The 17,502-nt window shown below is 39.5% G+C and overlaps 1 protein-coding gene across 3 annotated transcripts in view; it reads right to left on the bottom strand.

The window, feature by feature from the left end:
- Positions 1–17,502, bottom strand: part of PIP5K1B (phosphatidylinositol-4-phosphate 5-kinase type 1 beta) — a 306,505-nt gene that overhangs the window by 124,172 nt on the left and 164,831 nt on the right. For all 3 annotated transcript variants that reach the window (XM_015117852.3, XM_077966192.1, XM_077966191.1), the window contains exon 5: positions 8,877–8,994. In XM_015117852.3, the coding sequence (XP_014973338.1) occupies positions 8,877–8,994 (118 nt within the window). The remainder of the gene's footprint in view (positions 1–8,876; positions 8,995–17,502) is intronic.

Genomic DNA, 17,502 nt, shown 5'->3' with positions numbered 1-17,502 from the left:
GAGATGTAATAATTGTATACATGTATTGGGTATGTGACATTTTTTGATCATGAATACACTGTAGAATGATCAAATCACGATAGCTAACATATCCATCACCACACACACTTCTTTGTGGTGAGAATATTTAAAATCCACTTTAAAAAATTAATTTAGAAAGATATACATTACTATTAACTATAGTCACCTTGCTATACAATAGATCACCAGAACTGATTTCTTCCATCTAACAGACTTGTATACATTCGCCAACATTTTCCTTGTTCTCTATCCACGTCCTACCACCTCAGCCTCTAGTAATCACCATTCTCCTCTACTTCGATGAGTTCAATTTTTCTAGATTCCACAAGTAAGTGAGATCATGTGATATTTATCTTTCCGTGCCTGGCTCATTTCAGTTAGCACATTGTCCTCTACGATCATCCATGCTGTTCTAAATGACAGAATTGTGTTGTTTTTAAAGGCCGAACAGTATTCCATTGTGTATATATATCACATTAAAAAATCCATTTATCCTTTGATGAGCATTTATGTTGTTTCCATCTTTCCCATTGTGAATAATGCTGCAGAGAGCATGGGAGTGCAGGCATCTCTTCACTGTACTCATTTCCGTTGCCTTGGATAGATACCCAGTGGTGGGATTGTTGGATCATATGGTAGCTCTATTTTTAGCTATTTGAGGAACCTCCCTACTGTTTTCTAAAATGGCTGTATGAATTTACATTTCTACCAACAGTATATGAGAGTTCCCTTTGCTCTACCTCCTCATCAAACACTTGTTATCTTTTATCTTTTTTGATAATAACCATTCTAACAGGTGTGAGGTGATATCTCATTGTGGTTTTCTCTCATGATTAAGAATGTTGAACTTTTTTAATGTATCTATTGGCCATCTGTCTTTTTTTAAAAAAAAAGACAAGGTCTCGCTCTGTCACCCAGGCTAAAGTGCAGTGGCCTGATCACGGCTCATTGTAGCCTTGACCTCTCCAGGCTCTGGTGATCCTCTTACCTCAGCCTCCTGAGTAGCTGGACTACACGCATGTGCCACCATGCCTGAATACTTTTTTGTATTTTTGTAGAGATGGGGTTTTGCCATGTTGCCCAGGCTGGTCTCAAATTTCTGGGCTTAAGCAATCCACCTGCCACAGCCTCCCAAAGTGCTGGGACTACAGGGGTGAGCCAACATGCTTGGCCTGTATATATATATATACACACACACACACACACACACACATATATATTTTGAGAAATGTATATTTAGGTCCTTTGCTCATTTTTAAATAGGGTTATTAGTTTTCTTGTTATTGAGTAGTTTGAGTTCCTTATTTATTTTGGATATTAACCCCTTACCTGATGCATTATTTGCAAATATTTTTTCCCAATCTGTAGATTGTCTCTTCACTCTGCTGTTTCCTTTGCAGTGCAGAAGCTTTTTAGTTTGATGCAATCCCTTTGATCTATTTTTACTTTTTTGCCTGTGCTTTTGGGGTCACATTTAGGAAATCACTGCCCAAATCAATACTGTGCAGTAGTTTTTCCCTATGTGTTCTTCAAGTAGTTTTATAGTTTCTGGCCTTCCATTTAAGACTTTAATCCATTTTGAGATGATTCTTGTTTATGATGTGAGGTAAGGGTTCAATTTCATTCTTCTGAATGTGGATGGCCAGTTTTCCCAACACCACTTCTTGAAGAGACCATCCTTTCCCCATTGTGTGTGCTTGCCACTTTTGTCAAAAGTCAATTGACTACAGATGTGTGTGTGTGTGTGTGTGTGTGTGTGTGTGTGTGTGTGTGTGTTTATTTCTGGACTCTCTATCCTATTCCATTGGTCAATGTGTCTGTTTTTATACTAGTACCATGCTGTTTTGATTACTACAGCTTTGTAATATAAACAGCCATATCTTGAGGATATAGGCATCTGAAAAAACATCAAGGCTAAAAAATCCCAAAAGTTTTGTTCTGAGCTTGTGAATACTTAAGTCCCTATCATAGAAAAACCTGAAAGGAGGGACAGTGAAAGAAAAAGTGAGAGGAGGGAGAGAGAAACTAGCAGAAACATGATTAAAAGGTAGTTTCTAGATATGACCTTTTACATTATTCTGCTTTGAAAATACTGAGGATAAAGGAAACAAAATTATCCAAGAAAAGAAAGAAGCAAGTGTTTGCTGGCTTCCTAAGTCACTGGCAACTTTCATCTTCCACTTCCCCTTCATTCTGTTAGCCTTGCTTCTCAACAATCTCTTACTAAACAGCATTAGAGCCTAAGCCTACAGATGAGTTGAGGATAAGTTAGGAAAACAGAAATAGCTATCAGACTGCAGACAGGACGCCATAAAAACCAAGAGGAATCAGAGAGCGCTTGCCCAGCCATGTGTGCAGACAAAGTGTTCTTGTGGAAGAGTGACTCGTGAAAAGGGCATGAGATTTGTACCAGCTGCTAGTTATGTGATCCCGAGTAAGGAATTTAGCATCTTGGAGTTTTAGAAGCCTCATTTCTAAAAATAAAGGTAATAATATCTACCGGAAAGTTACTGGAAGTTTTTAAAGTGAATGCTTTTGAAATCCCTGGCAAAGAGTGACCACGTATTGCTGTTGTTAATTTTATGACATGATCACACACAGGTGAGAGAAGCACATGGCCTACAATATACTCATTCCACAGGCAGGTAAGAAGAGCTGACACCACCCTAGGATGCACTGAGGTTCTCAGCCTACTGCCCATGACTTCAGGGTGATCCAAAGAGACACGAAAGCATTCTGAGTGAAGCAAGAAAATGTTGGGTTTCTCATTTACTCACAAATTTGGGACCCTGGAATATAAAGGTGTGGACTCCAAGCTCTCATAAAAAGTGAAGGCAGACCCTAGACTCTTTTTAGGAATTTGGATTCTTTGCTCCATGGCATTTGAATTCCTGACGCAGAACTTCCTTATGAGTAGGAGTTTATGTTGTGAAAATATGAAAACAACAAAGGATGCAGCAATTAGAGGCTACAAATAGAGAAATTAGGGGGGTGATCCAGAAAGAGGTGTCTAGAAAAAACTGGATTCAGACCTAAACATCTGCTCCCAATGAAAGTCTCCAATTCTTCTATAAGCAGTGACATTAAAAAAAAAAAAATGCAGTGACATAATATGAAGGCTATTTCATTGGTTACTACACTGTCAAATATTCTTTTATTATGTCATTTATATATAACATGAATGAAATAATAAATTGTTTTGATCCATTTTAATAACCCTTTGGGGGCTATTCATAGCCCAGCATCAATGTGCAATAAACTGTGATTATGATACTGAACAGGAGTACCACCATTATGCTGTAGAATTCTATGGTTTCTCACTCTACAACTCAGTTACTACATTCTCTTCCAAGCCACCTTCTTTGCAACATTGCCTCTTAAGAGCAAATGAAGAGGAGAGATGGGAACATTTTAATTAGTCATGATCAAACGCCCCCATGCGTGCTCCTGGGTTTTATGCACCTTCCAGGCACTTGTCATCTGTGCAAGCTGTTCTAATGTATTCATGCTCTTGCTTCTATTTCCTGCAGGGTCTCCCTGCTATACCCACTGGAGAAAAAGAAAGAGCAAAGCACAACCCAGCTGGGCCCTGCCAATGTAAATTAACAATGTAAACTTGCCCCATGTGGCGGAGATAATTTTATGTGCCATTTCTTCCCCTGATAGTATGAAATATTCACTCTGCTCGCTTTCTTATTGGTACAGGTGAGCCTGAAAAGACTCATGTAAGTTCTACTGGATTTTTGAATAACCAGGCACATGATGGAGAAGGAAAGAACCCATGGCTGGTTGCCCAAGCAGAGATGGGAATGCTCTGGGGCCATTTGGCTTTGCCTTGGGAGGTGTTTGTCTAGGAAAAAATAAGGAAGAAGGAAAGTTTGCACTGCTGCGTGCAGAAGCTCCTTCACCATGCTGTTTCACAATCCAAATTATGCATGTTTCAACATGAAACTTGTTATCAGCATGCACATGGTAAATTTTAATGGGACTGAACACATAAACAGAATAATTCAGGCAGGAATCCAGATGCAACAGCAAAAAACTAAGTAGAAATACACACAAATCGCAGGTATTCAATATTACACCTAAGTATGGAGTTACCAACGGCTAGAGATTGTTCCCACACCCCCGACTTACATCACTGTATCTTCACAAGTGTGGGTTTGAGTAGCCCAAGTTTGCCAGCCACCATGATGTACTTTGTGACTGGCACTGTATCCTTTGTTTCTTCACAGGGTTTTTCAAGCAATGTCTTATTTCCTATTTCTGTGCTTTCCTTTAGCTAAACTCTTCCAAAATGTGTTTTGTTAAAGGTGTTTGACTTCTTTCGGCTGTGTTCTTCAGAATGGACAATCACAGGTCAATGGGCTAGGGAGAGGCTAGCTTGAGTACATATTTGCTAAGAGATCTGTGATTCTCATCAAATATGGGAAGCATGAGGCCACCTGGTGAAGGGTCTTCAAGCTCTTGGGGAGACCACTGTTTGATCTAGGCTCTGACCCCACCAGTGTGTGTAACCTTGGGCATCTCCCTTTGCTGATCCCAGCTTCAGATTCCTCATCTGTAAAATGAAGGATTGAGCTAAAAAGTCACTGAAGGTTATTATACCTGACACTTAAGCATGCTGTGTCATGTAAACGACCCTTTCCTCATCGATCACACTCCAGATCATTAGGTGTGGCCCCAGATAGAGCGGTTTGGAGGTGAGCTTCCAGAGACTCCAAGGTTTATTGGGGAATCGCCTCAGTCCTGTGCTACAGGTGTCTCCAGTGCAGGCACAGGTGGGTGGCAGCTGCTGTTGGGGACCAGGTAGTCATGTTTAGCTAGGGCCACTGCCTTTGTTCTGTTTCTTGCAAGCCCCAGAGATGTGTCTAGTTACTGAACCATGTGCATGGTGAATGAGGGAGGTGGACAAATGGAATCAAACAAAAACACACTTACGTACCTGGCTCTATCTTTCCCCCATCGTCTGTGGGTCTGTGTGTGTGTGTGTGCATGTGTGTGTGTGTGTTTCAGACGCAGTCTTGCTCTGCTGCCCAGGCTAGAGTGCAGTGGTGCAATCTTAGCGCACTTCACCCTTTGCCTCTGGGGTTCAAGTGATTCTCCTGTCTCAGCTAACCAAGTAGCTGGGACTACAGGCTCATGCCATCATGCCCAGCTAACATTTTTGTATTTTTGGTAGAGATGGGATTTCGGCATGTTGGCAAGGCTGGTCTTGAACTCCTGACCTCAGGTGATCCACCTGCCTTGGCCTCCCAAAGTGCTGGGATTACAGGCATGAGTCACCACACTTGGCCTCTCTCTACCTTTTAAGTTATATTTACATACATAAAAGTGAAAAGAAATTGTGAAATTAACACTCATGTATCTATCTTCCAGCATCAACTCATGAATGGTAAACTCATTCATGATCAATCAATGATCAACTCATGGCCAATCTTGTTTCTTCTAGACCTCCAACCACTCTGCTGCCTTACTTCCCTCAGATTTTTCTTTTGGGGCTGGGGGCATTCAATTTATTTATTTTTAACAGTTATAGTGAGATATAAGTCAGAAAGCATTCAATTCACCCATTTAGAGTATATAATCCTTCCGATTAATTTTTGAATTGATAAATAAAATTGTATATTTTTATGGTATACAACACGATGTTTTGATGTGTGTATACATTATGGAATGGCTCAATCAAGTTAATTACCATATTCTTCACCTCACATATTCATCACTTTTTTTGTGGTGGGAACTTTTTCTTTTTTTAAAAAAAATGATATATAATAGTTGTACATATTTTGGAGGTATATGTGATATTTTGATACCTATACACAATGTGTAATGATCAAATAAGAGTAATTGGGATATCTATCACCTCAAGCATTTATCTTTAAAATCTACTTTCTCAGCAATTTTCAAGTATATATTATTATTATCTATAGTGACCATGTAGAATCGATCTCCCACATTTATTCCTCCTCTCTAATTCAAGTTTTGCTATTTATTTATTTTTATTTTTGTTTTTTTGAGATGGAGTCTTGCTCTGTTACCCAGGCTGGAGTGCAAAGGTCTGCACTCGGCTCACTGCAACCTCCACCTTCCAGGTTCAAGTGATTCTCCTGCCTTAGCCTACCGAGTAGCTGGGATTACAGGCACGTGCCGCCACGCCCAGCTAATTTTTGTAGTTTTAGGGTTTCACCATGTTGGCTCGAACTCCTGACCTCAAGTGATCTTCCCACTTCAGCCTCCTGAAGTGCTGGGATTACAGGCATGAGCCACCGTGCCTGGCTGTCTAATTCAAATTTTGTATGCTTTGACCAACTCCTCAGATTCTGTTGAAGTACATCCCAGATATCAAACAATTTTATCCATAGGGTATCTCAGCGTATCCTCTAAAAGACAAGGATTCTCCTTTTAAAATAGAACCATGATATTATTATCCCACCAAAAAAGTTATTTCTCAACACCATCAAATATCTAGTCAATCTTTATATTTCCTTAGTTTCCTATAATTTAGAAGCTTGTTTATTTGAGTGGCCTGGACCTATCTGTTAATGTTAATAATGTTCCTGATAAAAACTCTTCCCTCCAGCCATATTGGTCCACTAAATGTCCCTCTGAAAACTGAATACATCCACATCTCTGGTTCTACAGTGCCCCTTCCAACCCTTCACCCCTGAGCATCCATCTCTTTTCTACCTTTTAAAATCCCTTGTAATTTTTAAGGCATGGTTAAAACCACACCATGCTCATAAGAAGACCTCCTAATCATCACCCCAAGAAAGAGAAAGACCTCTACCTCAACCCTAGAGTATTTCATGTTTTGCTTCAGTTTCTACATTTATTGCCTGGTAGAGTTGATTGGTTTTCTACATAGACAAATTAGCATTCCAGTTTGATTTTAAGTTCTTTGTGTGTCGTGACTTGTGGTTTTTTGAATTTCCCTACAAGTATTAGCAAAGTGTTTTAGATATAATAGGTGTTCAAAGTGCCCACTGATTGATTACGTTTTGCCAGCTACAGGCACAAGGATTTCTCTCGTGAGAAGTGATGAGCTAGATTCTTATGCTCCTTTGTAAATACTCTAACCACATTATGAAAATATTTTTTCCAGCTTAAAGACTCATTAGGAAACTCGGGTAGGCTGTGTGGGAAGTTGTTCAGAAAAGGCTCTTCCCAAAGAAAGCAAATTTGTGAGGTCTGAATGAATGAAAGAATGGACGTCCAGCCTTTGGGGCAATGGATATGGGAGGGCTAAAGACAGGCATCCATCTGGTCATACTGACTGGATCAGCAGTGTGAAACGTAAGTCTAAGGCATCTCTTCAGCTGGTGAGAAGTTCAAGGAAATTCAGAAAGAGAATCCATTAAATTTGAGTGTGTGGCAGAAGATGAGAGATCTATCTTGTTTTCCATAATATAATATCGAAACCCCATTGGGGGTATATCACCAGTATAACCACATTGTAAACCCCATCTCAAACACATCACTCCATTATCATCAGTATAACCACATTGTAAACCCCATCTCAAACACATTTTCTGAATGATGACAACCTTCAGTAATTACAGAATGGCTAGAAACCAAAGGATGTTCTCTCTCTCTCTCTCTCTCACACACACACACACATACACACACAGAGAGATAGAGAACAAATGTGTGTGCTTGTGTACTTGCATTGGTAGTGACGGGTAGAGGCACCTGAGGCTTCAATTAAAGGGGAGTGGTAAGAGAAAAAGAGCAATATATACATTTAAGGGCAGCAGGATGCCAGGGACTTTCTACCTTGCCCTCACCATTCTTTGGAGACTTACTGATGTGCCTTGAGAAAGCAGTATTGCTTCATTAGGCAGAAGTCATATGATTTTCTTACGGACCAAATAAAGAAGATCATTCACAGATTTTCTTTTTTCTTTTACAAGATTCAGAGGAGACATAAGAGAGTCTTCATCAGCACAGAGTAGAATCAACTTTTAATTATTTACATCTTATCCAAAGTATAAGATGCATATTATATACTCTTTGTTACACGTGTTGCTATACTTCCTCTGAAAAACACTGTCCCAGGATCTGGCTCAAGTCTTATTAAGATCATTCAGAATGGGATGCACAATAAATATTTGATGGCATTCTTCCTACAGTCTTTTGGAAACCAATTTTGAAGAGCCCCAGGGCGTTAACAGTGATCAAATTATGAAACAAACCATTTTTTCACTTGCAACAGAAAGTTCCTGGCTCCTTGAACAGGAATGAGGTAAAACTCTGAGGTCACATCAGACTACCTCTCACAAAAAGGCTGTTGTGTCTGTACCTCGTGTGCCAGAAGGCAGATGAAGAGCACAGACAAATCTGAGGATAAAACATGCCCTTGTATCAAATAAAAATATGTTTAAAAAGTCTGCCTGAAGAGATCTTGAGAACAAAACTATCCAGATTCTTTAAAATGTTTATTCAAATTTGTAGGTCAAGGTGAAATGGTTGTGGGCCAAGGTAGTTTAGAGGAATGGTACAAATAAGGCAATTAACATAGAAAGGCTTTTGAATAGAATCTAATCAGCAAAATTCACAGGAGTATTTAGAACTAATTATAACATATCTGTTAGAATAATTATCTGAAGTCACAACTGATATTATAGTTATTTAAATATCAATTACCATCGCAGATTTTGCAGTTATCAGTAAAAGCTACATAGTCACATCAACATTTCTTGAAGCTAAATTTATAATCATTATAAAACTTGGAACTTTTACTATGCCCCAGAGCTTTATAAAATGAGAGACACAAGCCACTTGTTGCTGTTGCTACGAGACAAATGTTTACATCACACATTTCTATAGAAGGAAGAAAAATTACAGGTTCTTACCAAGTAATCATCAGGCTTGATACCAAAAAGTTCTCTGAAATATCGGAATGCTAATGGAGCGTATGTCTTAAATCTAAAGTCTGGGTAGTGATGTGCTGGGGTCAGATTGCTCCCTTCGCTGAAGTCAAAATATTAAAAAGAGAGAAAGAAAGAACACATTAGCAAGGACAATTTTGACTGCAAATTCTAGCTGTATTAGTCCTGGGCCAATGTTACCTCTAGAAAAATCATCCCCTGAGAGTGGGTTTCTCAAAGTTCATGTCATAAAGGCCAATGATCACCAGGTAGAAACAGATGCTAGTTAGTGAGGGTCACTCTGTGCAGGCATTCCCTGTCAATCAGTGTCACAAGCCTGAAAATTCATTTATCTTTTTGTGCTTTCTTCCTGGGAAGATCACTCCATTATCACCAGTATAATGACACTGTAATGCTTTGGGTAAAAGATCTAGGCCTTAGAGTGTGGAGCAATTTCAAAAATGCATTTTTTTTAACCATGAAGTTTGGATATTTGGCAAACATTGTTAACCAGGGATAAGTGAAATTAATTCTTAAAACATCCTACCAACAAAGAGAACCATCACACGGAATAGGACCTCAATCTGAACTCTTTTATTTACACTTTAAAAAAAAGAGACCTTACATATTAAAAAAATTTAAAACCTGATTTCCATTCCCCAGTATATCATTGTCTTCTTTTCCTTTTTCTGGGTTCATTTTGAAAAATTATACACAATACTTATGATACATAAAATGTACAAAGAATAAACCAGTGCATATCAATGAATCCAAAATGCTGCTTAAGACATAAAACATTATCCATACAGCTGAATCCCCTTCTGTACTTTTTACTGGTCAGATCCATTGAGGGATCCACTGGCCTAAATGTTGATGTTTATCAGTCTCATCCTTTTTATTCTTTGACTCCATACAGTATTACCTAATACATGAGCTCAGTCAAACCACCTAAGACACTCATTCTTAAATTTTTCAGTGTTTTCATTGTTAAAATTTTCAGAAAAATTAGAACAATGCAATAGAATTTTATGTAAAGGTTCAAGATCCCTTTGATCTACATTCTAGGTGGGACATTGAGAGCCTACGCAAGTTTATCATGGTCTGCTTTTTATGGATACCACACAAAAAGGACTGGGCAAATGACAAAGACTTTCAGCACAGAATAAACACTTTGGATCTACTACAGTTTAAGTTGTTGAGATCAATCAGATTCTTGCATCAATGCCTGGCACATAGCAGACACTCAATAAGTATTTGTTGAGTGAAAGAATGAGTCTTCAACATAATGCTAATAGAGAAGATGTGATTTTTACATGGAAATTACATTAGAAAATCAATGTGTAAGGCAGAAATTCAGCATAGTCACAGGTCACCCTTGAAAACTAGGAAGTATCTATTCAATATATCATATGCAACTAGTTTTTCCTCCTGCACGATTACCGATGACTGTTTTGTTTTTTTGTTGTTTTTTTGCTGAGTACCAGAGGACGGAGCTGGCTTGTGTTGTTAGGGGTTAGCACCATATAATAAATGGTTATCTTGAAAGGCAGGATTACACTCAGGCAGCAGCAAGGCTACACACTAGGAGAGTGATACAGGGACTAAGACTGCCTGAGAGAAGAGCAGTCACATTGTAAGGAATGACCCCCAAATCATCTGCTCATTTAAATGGTTATTGTTTCTCTAAGCAAGCATAGTTGAATATTTAGTACTAATGTATGATGCCCTGGTGCTGTATCCAACCATTTTCTCTTTCTATATTTTGGGATTTAGGAGGGGATTCGATCCCATGGGACTGTCAAAAGGAATGATTCTGAAACGTATATGGCACGTGATAATTTATTAATATAAATGTAGATTATATAGAAATAAAGGGTAAAAGCAAAGAGGCTCAAAGAGACCTATAACATCCTTCGTGACTCAATTTTGCAAGCAAGTAAATATAACCACAATGCCTTAGGTTCTGAAGCAGGCTGCTTTCAGTGGGCTAAGAGCGTTGCCAATTTCTTCTCTCTTTTTCACCTTCTATCTCATACAAAGGAACTCATTCTATTGGAGCAGATTTCCTTCAACATTCAAAGAGGTAAGATAAAACACCCATGTTCCACTTAAATGGAGTTTCTCTCATATTTTTGCAGTTTTGGGCCCAAGATTTTATCAGAGAGGATGCTGCATTTACTATTATTATTTTCATTTTGGGTTAGTTCTGAGCTCCTTGGATTATTCATCTTTCCCTGAAGTTTCCATTCATTATAAAAATTTTCCTTAGATTCACATCTCTCTGACTACTGTGATTTATTCAGTTATGGTGTAAAAATGATAGTGTTAGGTTTCCCTGGAGTGAGACAGACACACAAACACATGTTCACACATACACACAAGAATGCTCATGTACACACAGCAGAGCAGCTTCAGGTAAAGAACAGGAACCTTTATTTCCTTAGGCATACAGAAATAATAATAGGTATTTGGTGGTTTAAAAAACCACTAAATCATTCCATGAAAAAGAATTAAATCTAGGTAGCTTTGGGCCATATTAAGATACAGAGAAGTATGGGCCAACTGTGAGGAGGCTTACCTACATGGGACAATCAAGAAAATATATTTGTGTAAACAGAGAAAATGAAAAGGAGTGGGCATAATACTTAATGGAGGTATCATACAGAATGGATGTTGCTTCACGGTGTAATTAACATATAGGAAGTAACAATTAATTGCTGAGGTTACACAATCTTGAACCTCTGTATTTGTATGAATGGAAAGGAAAATTCTCATATAGTGGCTTCTATAAATTAGGTTCATAGTACATCACAACTCTTTGTTTGTTTTCTCTCCTAGGAGATTTTATTTTATGGCTTCTATTTTCCTTTGGTTAATATTAAGATTGGGCTGTACTCTCTTAAGTCCTACTGGATACACTGTGTGGTAGTTAAGATGGTGGATTTTATAGTCCAGGGAGACCTCGGTTCAAGTTGCCTCTGTAATTTACAAGCTGAGTTTCACCAGGCCCAGTACGGAACCTCTACAAATTAAGTGGCTTAGTACATGAAAAGGTGAAAGTTAAAGTACTTTGAATGCAGGGAGCCATCAACACATTTGGATGATTGAGGCTATATAGGAAACAGCCCTGAGCCAAACACTTCACATGAGGAATGTGTTGAAAATGTAGTTAAAAAGAAAAATAAATGACAAAATGGGAAAATATTTACAACTCATATCACAGACAATGGGCTAATCTCCTAATATAAAGAGCTCCAATAAACTGCATAAAAGTCCAAAAAGTCCAGCCAGGGCAATATGGTGAAACCCTGTCTCTATGAAAAATACAAACATTTGCTGGGCATGGTGGTGCACACCTGTAGTCCCGGCTACTTGGTGGGCTGAGGCAGAAGGATTGCTTGAGCCCAGGAAGTTGAATGTGCAGTGAGCTGAGACTGCGTCACTACACTCCAGCCCGGGCAACAGAGCAAGACCCTGTCTCAGAAAAAAAAAAAAAAGAAGATCAAAAAGTTAACTTAAAAAAATAGCTGAGGATACAATCAGGCACTTCACAGAAATGAAAAGATATGACTCAAACATAAGATGCTCAACCTCATTCATAAAATAAATGTTACTGAGAGACATTTTACCTGGAAGACTGGTGAAAATCCACAACTGTGATATAGCTTGAGGAGAACTGGTATTCTGAAATATTGTTAGTGGGAATGTAAATTGAGATATTTTTTCCCATAAAGGACATTTTCACAACTGCTATCAAAATTACAAACATGTAATTCCTTGATCCAGCAAATACATGCCTATGTTGTTCTATGGATAAACTAGCATTTGTCCAAAACAATATATGTGAACATGGTTACTCATTATGGCAACCTGGATGGCCTTCAGGAGAGGACTCGTCTAATTAATTATGATTCAGCTACACAATGGAATTTTATGCGGTATTAAGAAAAGAATAAGAGTGCTTATTACGTACTGACATGGCAAGATCTCTACGATAAATTGTTAAGTGGACGAAACGATGCAGAATGCTGTGTATGGTATGTCACCACTTGTATAAAAAAGAAAACAAATATTCTTTTGGCACGCATATTCATAAAAAATCCTTGAAGGAAAAACAAGCCACAAGTAACAGTGATAACTGGAGTTGGACACTGAAAAAAGGCACAGGGACAAAAGAAACTTTTCACAGTATTCCTTTTAAGAACAGGACAAACCTTGCTATGTATTATCATTCACAAAATTAAATAGATTTTAAAAGTTAGAGGTTAAAAGCCATAAACTGATCCCTCTTCCCCCAAATAGAGCCCTCCATGCTCAGCACCACAGCAGAAGGTTTGTTTACCTCCGCATATTTAAGCTGCTCCAATGAATAACAAATACCAGCTTGACATGAATGAAGTCTAGTGAAGGAAATGCAAATTAATGAGATCGCTGGCCCCTGCTGGGCCTGGATATTTGTCAGGGGAGCACGAGTGCAGAGAAAACGGCAAGTCCAGTGAAGGTCAGCCAGCAGGCAACAACCTTGGTTCTCTGAGGCCTCACGCGGGCACATTTACTGTGTGTAGATGTGGGTGCCAGCCCACAGACGTTCCCCACAGAATCTCCACAGCACAGGTACCAAGTGCTTAGCAACTTCCAGCATGGCCGAACTGCCAACATTCAAACACAAGGACTGCAATCAACATTTGCCTGCTGAAGTCCGCCGGCTTTCCTTGCCTGAGACTGGGGTTACCTGTTGGGTAATTGTGCTCAGCATCCAGACTTAGCAAAAATGAAGTCAGAAAAAGAGTAGACCTCCTAACAGTTTAAGATTTACCTTGTATTTCTTCAGTGCACTTATGTAGGGTATAAAAAAAAAAACCACCCAACAACTGACTTTCCTGTCTTGGCATAAGTTGAAGCTTTGGAAATCTCAGCTATGGGGTTTTAAGCAGTGGTTCTAGATGCTTGGATCCCATGGGCCAGTAAAATTTCGATAACAAAAATTTGGAATTCAACCTTGGATTTCCAACTTTATTTTGCCAAGTAAGAACCTAAACAATTAAGCAAACACACGTTACAATCCCTATCACATCACAAAAGGGCATTTTTAGCTCCAAAAAAGGAGAAAGAAATTTCAAATAAAGAACAGAAGTTTCTCTGTCCTCTTCCCCACTTATTCACTAAGAAGCAGTTAAAGTTCAATCACAGACCAGCTCTGGCATTCCGATATTCACCTATTCTGAGGCAAGTTCATTTTTAAGGCCAAAGCTACTGCTCGTCTTAGTCTAAAAATACATATATCTTAATGGCAACGTATGTTCACAATTACACAATGTTGAAGTTTGAGGAAGCATTGGCCACCATCTGGAATTCCCCATTTAGCAGATAAATCAAAGTCCAGGGAGGGAAAATAATGGCCCAAACTGATCAGGAACAAACATGATTGGGAGATGAGACTCACATCAGGAGAAAAGTCACAAGCAGATAGGAATGGCTTAACTCAGACTTGACGTTCCTCTGTTATTCTTTTCAGGATTCAGTTACAAGTTTCAGAGGTTTCTCCCTGCCCAAATACCCAATTACTTCCACATGAGGCCCTCACACCACAGGAGCTGGTGGGTAGAATTTCACTTACAGAAGCTTTGGTCAGCTGGTGTTCTCCTCTGTGTGTACTAATAACATCACGGCTTTGTTTATGGGGTTTTAGAGCCTGATGACCAAGTGCTAGTTTTGGTGGCACTGGACTGAGAGATGTGGTGGTAAGCAATGGGGTTAAAACTAATTTAGCATCTCAAACTAACACAAGGGGTCCAGTTTTGGAGCTGAGACTCAAAGAGCTTTGTTGTCTCTAGAGCAGCATTTTCCATTTAGTGAGTTTCGTTTATTTCAGATTATAACCAAATCATCAGTAGCGGCTCTGGGGACTTTTGACAAAACTAGTACTTACACAATTCCTAGGTGATAGTGGTCAGTTTCGCTAAAGGATGCTAAATGCCCTCACTTTTGTTCAACAAACGTGAACTTACCCTCTGTGTGACGGGATAAATGAAAGGTGCTTTGTCTTGATGTACAGACATTAGGAAAGCTTAAGGGGCACTACAGTTGGATGAATGCCACTACAATCCAGTAACAAACCACTGATGGTACCCAGTCTTCAAGCTGGACCTTCGTACACAGCAGTTGGTAAAAGTGGCTTTAAGGTATTATTCATTGCCTCTGCCAGTTCAGCCAAGGTGGAGATCCCTTGGTTTCCACATACAATTCTTTACGTTACTAGAGAGAGAGACAGAAATTGGTCCTCTCTTTTGCCAAATTAGATAGTGCTCATGAATGGAAAAGCAAAACAAAGCAAAACAAAAGACACACTCCTTGCTGGTGCCAACCTCCCATTGCTGAGCAGTTCTGTGATGGGTACACATGAACTGCATTGTAAAAGAGGAGGCTGCACCATCTTCAGAGACCAACCAGCTGACAGCCAATCTTTAAAAGTCAGCCTCTGAGGCCAGGTGCGGTGGCTCAAGCCTGTAATCCCAGAACTTTGGGAGGCCGAGACGGGCGGATCACGAGGTCAGGAGATCGAGACCATCCTGGCTAACAGTGAAACCCCGTCTCTACTAAAAATACAAAAACTTAGCCAGGCGAGGTGGCAGGCGCCTGTAGTCCCAGCTACTCGGGAGGCTGAGGCAGGAGAATGGCGTGAACCCGGGAGGCGGAGCTTGCAGTGAGCTGAGATCCGGCCACTGCACTCCAGCCTGGGTGACAGAGCGAGACTCCGTCTCAAAAAAAAAAAAAAAAAAAAAAAAAAAGTCAGCCTCTGAAGACAGCTTAAATTCCCCAACCAAATAGTGCATTCCGGGATGTTATTTACTCGGAACATGTGACATCATCGGTTATCTAAACATTAAACCATCCAAGAAGTTATTACCATACTGGAAAACTGTGCTTGAAGATAATTTCAAACAAAGTAGAATACTGTATAATATCTAGTGCATGCAATAAATCCTTTATTTTGAACTGAAGGAAGAGGTATATATGGCTTTTATTAATAGGAAATCAGTTTCTCCCCATCCTCACCAAATACACATTGAACAAAGACGTGAAGAGTTTTGATTTGAAGGAGCATCATATTATGGGCTTGCCCAGCAGCAGTCGCCTCTCATTTTCTCCCAAGAAGACTATGCTGGTATCTTTGTTTTCTACCCACATGTACATAAAAATTGGTGCAGAATGTTTGTATAGATCAGGAGTTGGCAATCTTTTTATTTACTTTTCTTTTTATTAAAGGCAATCTTTTTATTTATTTTTCTTTTTATTAAATATAAAGAAATGAGATCTCACTATGTTGACCAGGCTGCTTTCAAACTCCTGAGCTCAAGCAATCCTCCCACCTCGGCCTCCCAAAGTGCTGGGATTATAGGCGTTAGCCACTGCACCCAGCCTTGGCAATCTTTTTCCATAAACGGCCAGATAGTATTTTGAGCTCTGTGGGCCATACGTTCTCTGTAGCAATTACTCAACTCTGCTGCCATTGTAGAATAGCAGCTGCAGACAATGTGTAAATGAATGGATGTGGCTTTATTCCAATTAAACCCTATTTACAAAAACGGGCAGTAAGTGGGGCCTGTCCCATAGGCTATTGTATGCTGACCCATATGGTATAAAACAGTGGTCCCTAACATTTTTGGCACCAGGGACCAGTTTTGTGGAAGACAATTTTTCCACAGACAGTGGAAATGGGGGGATGGTTTTGGGATGAAACTGTTCCATCTCAGATCATCAGGCATTACATGCTCATAAGAAGCAAGCAACTGAGATCCCTTGCATGCACAGTTCACAATAGGGGCTGTGCTCCTATGAGAATCTAATGTTGCCAGTGATCTGACAGGAAGGGGAGCTTGACCTCCTAATACTCACTTGCCCTCTGCTCACCTCCTGCTGTGCTGCTGGTTTCCTAACAAGCCACGGACCAGTACCTGTCTGCAGCCCAGGGTTTGGGAATCCCCGGTATAAGATGGACTCTTGGATAAGTTTATGTCATTATGCCTTGAAATGCAGGCAGTTGGCTAGTTTGTCAAACCTGTAACATTGAGTTATGATATGAGGCAATATTTTATATGAACCTTTGACATATATGTTTATCATTTAGGATAATGTTTTACCCCTTTGCCACAGTTTCTTGGAATTCTTTTTCAAAAGGTGGGTATTCCCTGGCTGTCCAAATAAATCCTGAAGTGCATGTGGGTCAAACCCAAGGGCAGTCTGTTTTCGTAACAATCTTTACATCAAGGTAAACTCCTGTTTGACAAGTGAAGAGACTGAAATATAGGGGCTTTAAAAATTCCTCAGCTGCATAATTATTCTTGAATATGGAAAGATTTTAAACTTTTACCACCAGCTTTTAAACCATTTTTGCCACTTCCACAGATTAGGGCTGGTTCTGAGGGGAACAAAGAAGCAGATTGAGGTCCACAATTCTAAGATAAAAGCTGGACACTTGTTCTGATTCAATAAAGCAGAAATACCATTCCCATGCTTTATTGCCACAATGTAGAGAAAAACAAAACTCTGGGGCCAGCTAACCCTGAGTTAAAATCTTGGTTTTACCATTTATTGGCTGGATAGCCTTGGG

This window comes from Macaca mulatta, chromosome 15, assembly GCF_049350105.2.
Source record: "Macaca mulatta isolate MMU2019108-1 chromosome 15, T2T-MMU8v2.0, whole genome shotgun sequence".
Taxonomy (NCBI): Eukaryota; Metazoa; Chordata; class Mammalia; order Primates; family Cercopithecidae; genus Macaca; species Macaca mulatta.
This window is presented reverse-complemented; position numbering and strand designations above follow the sequence as displayed.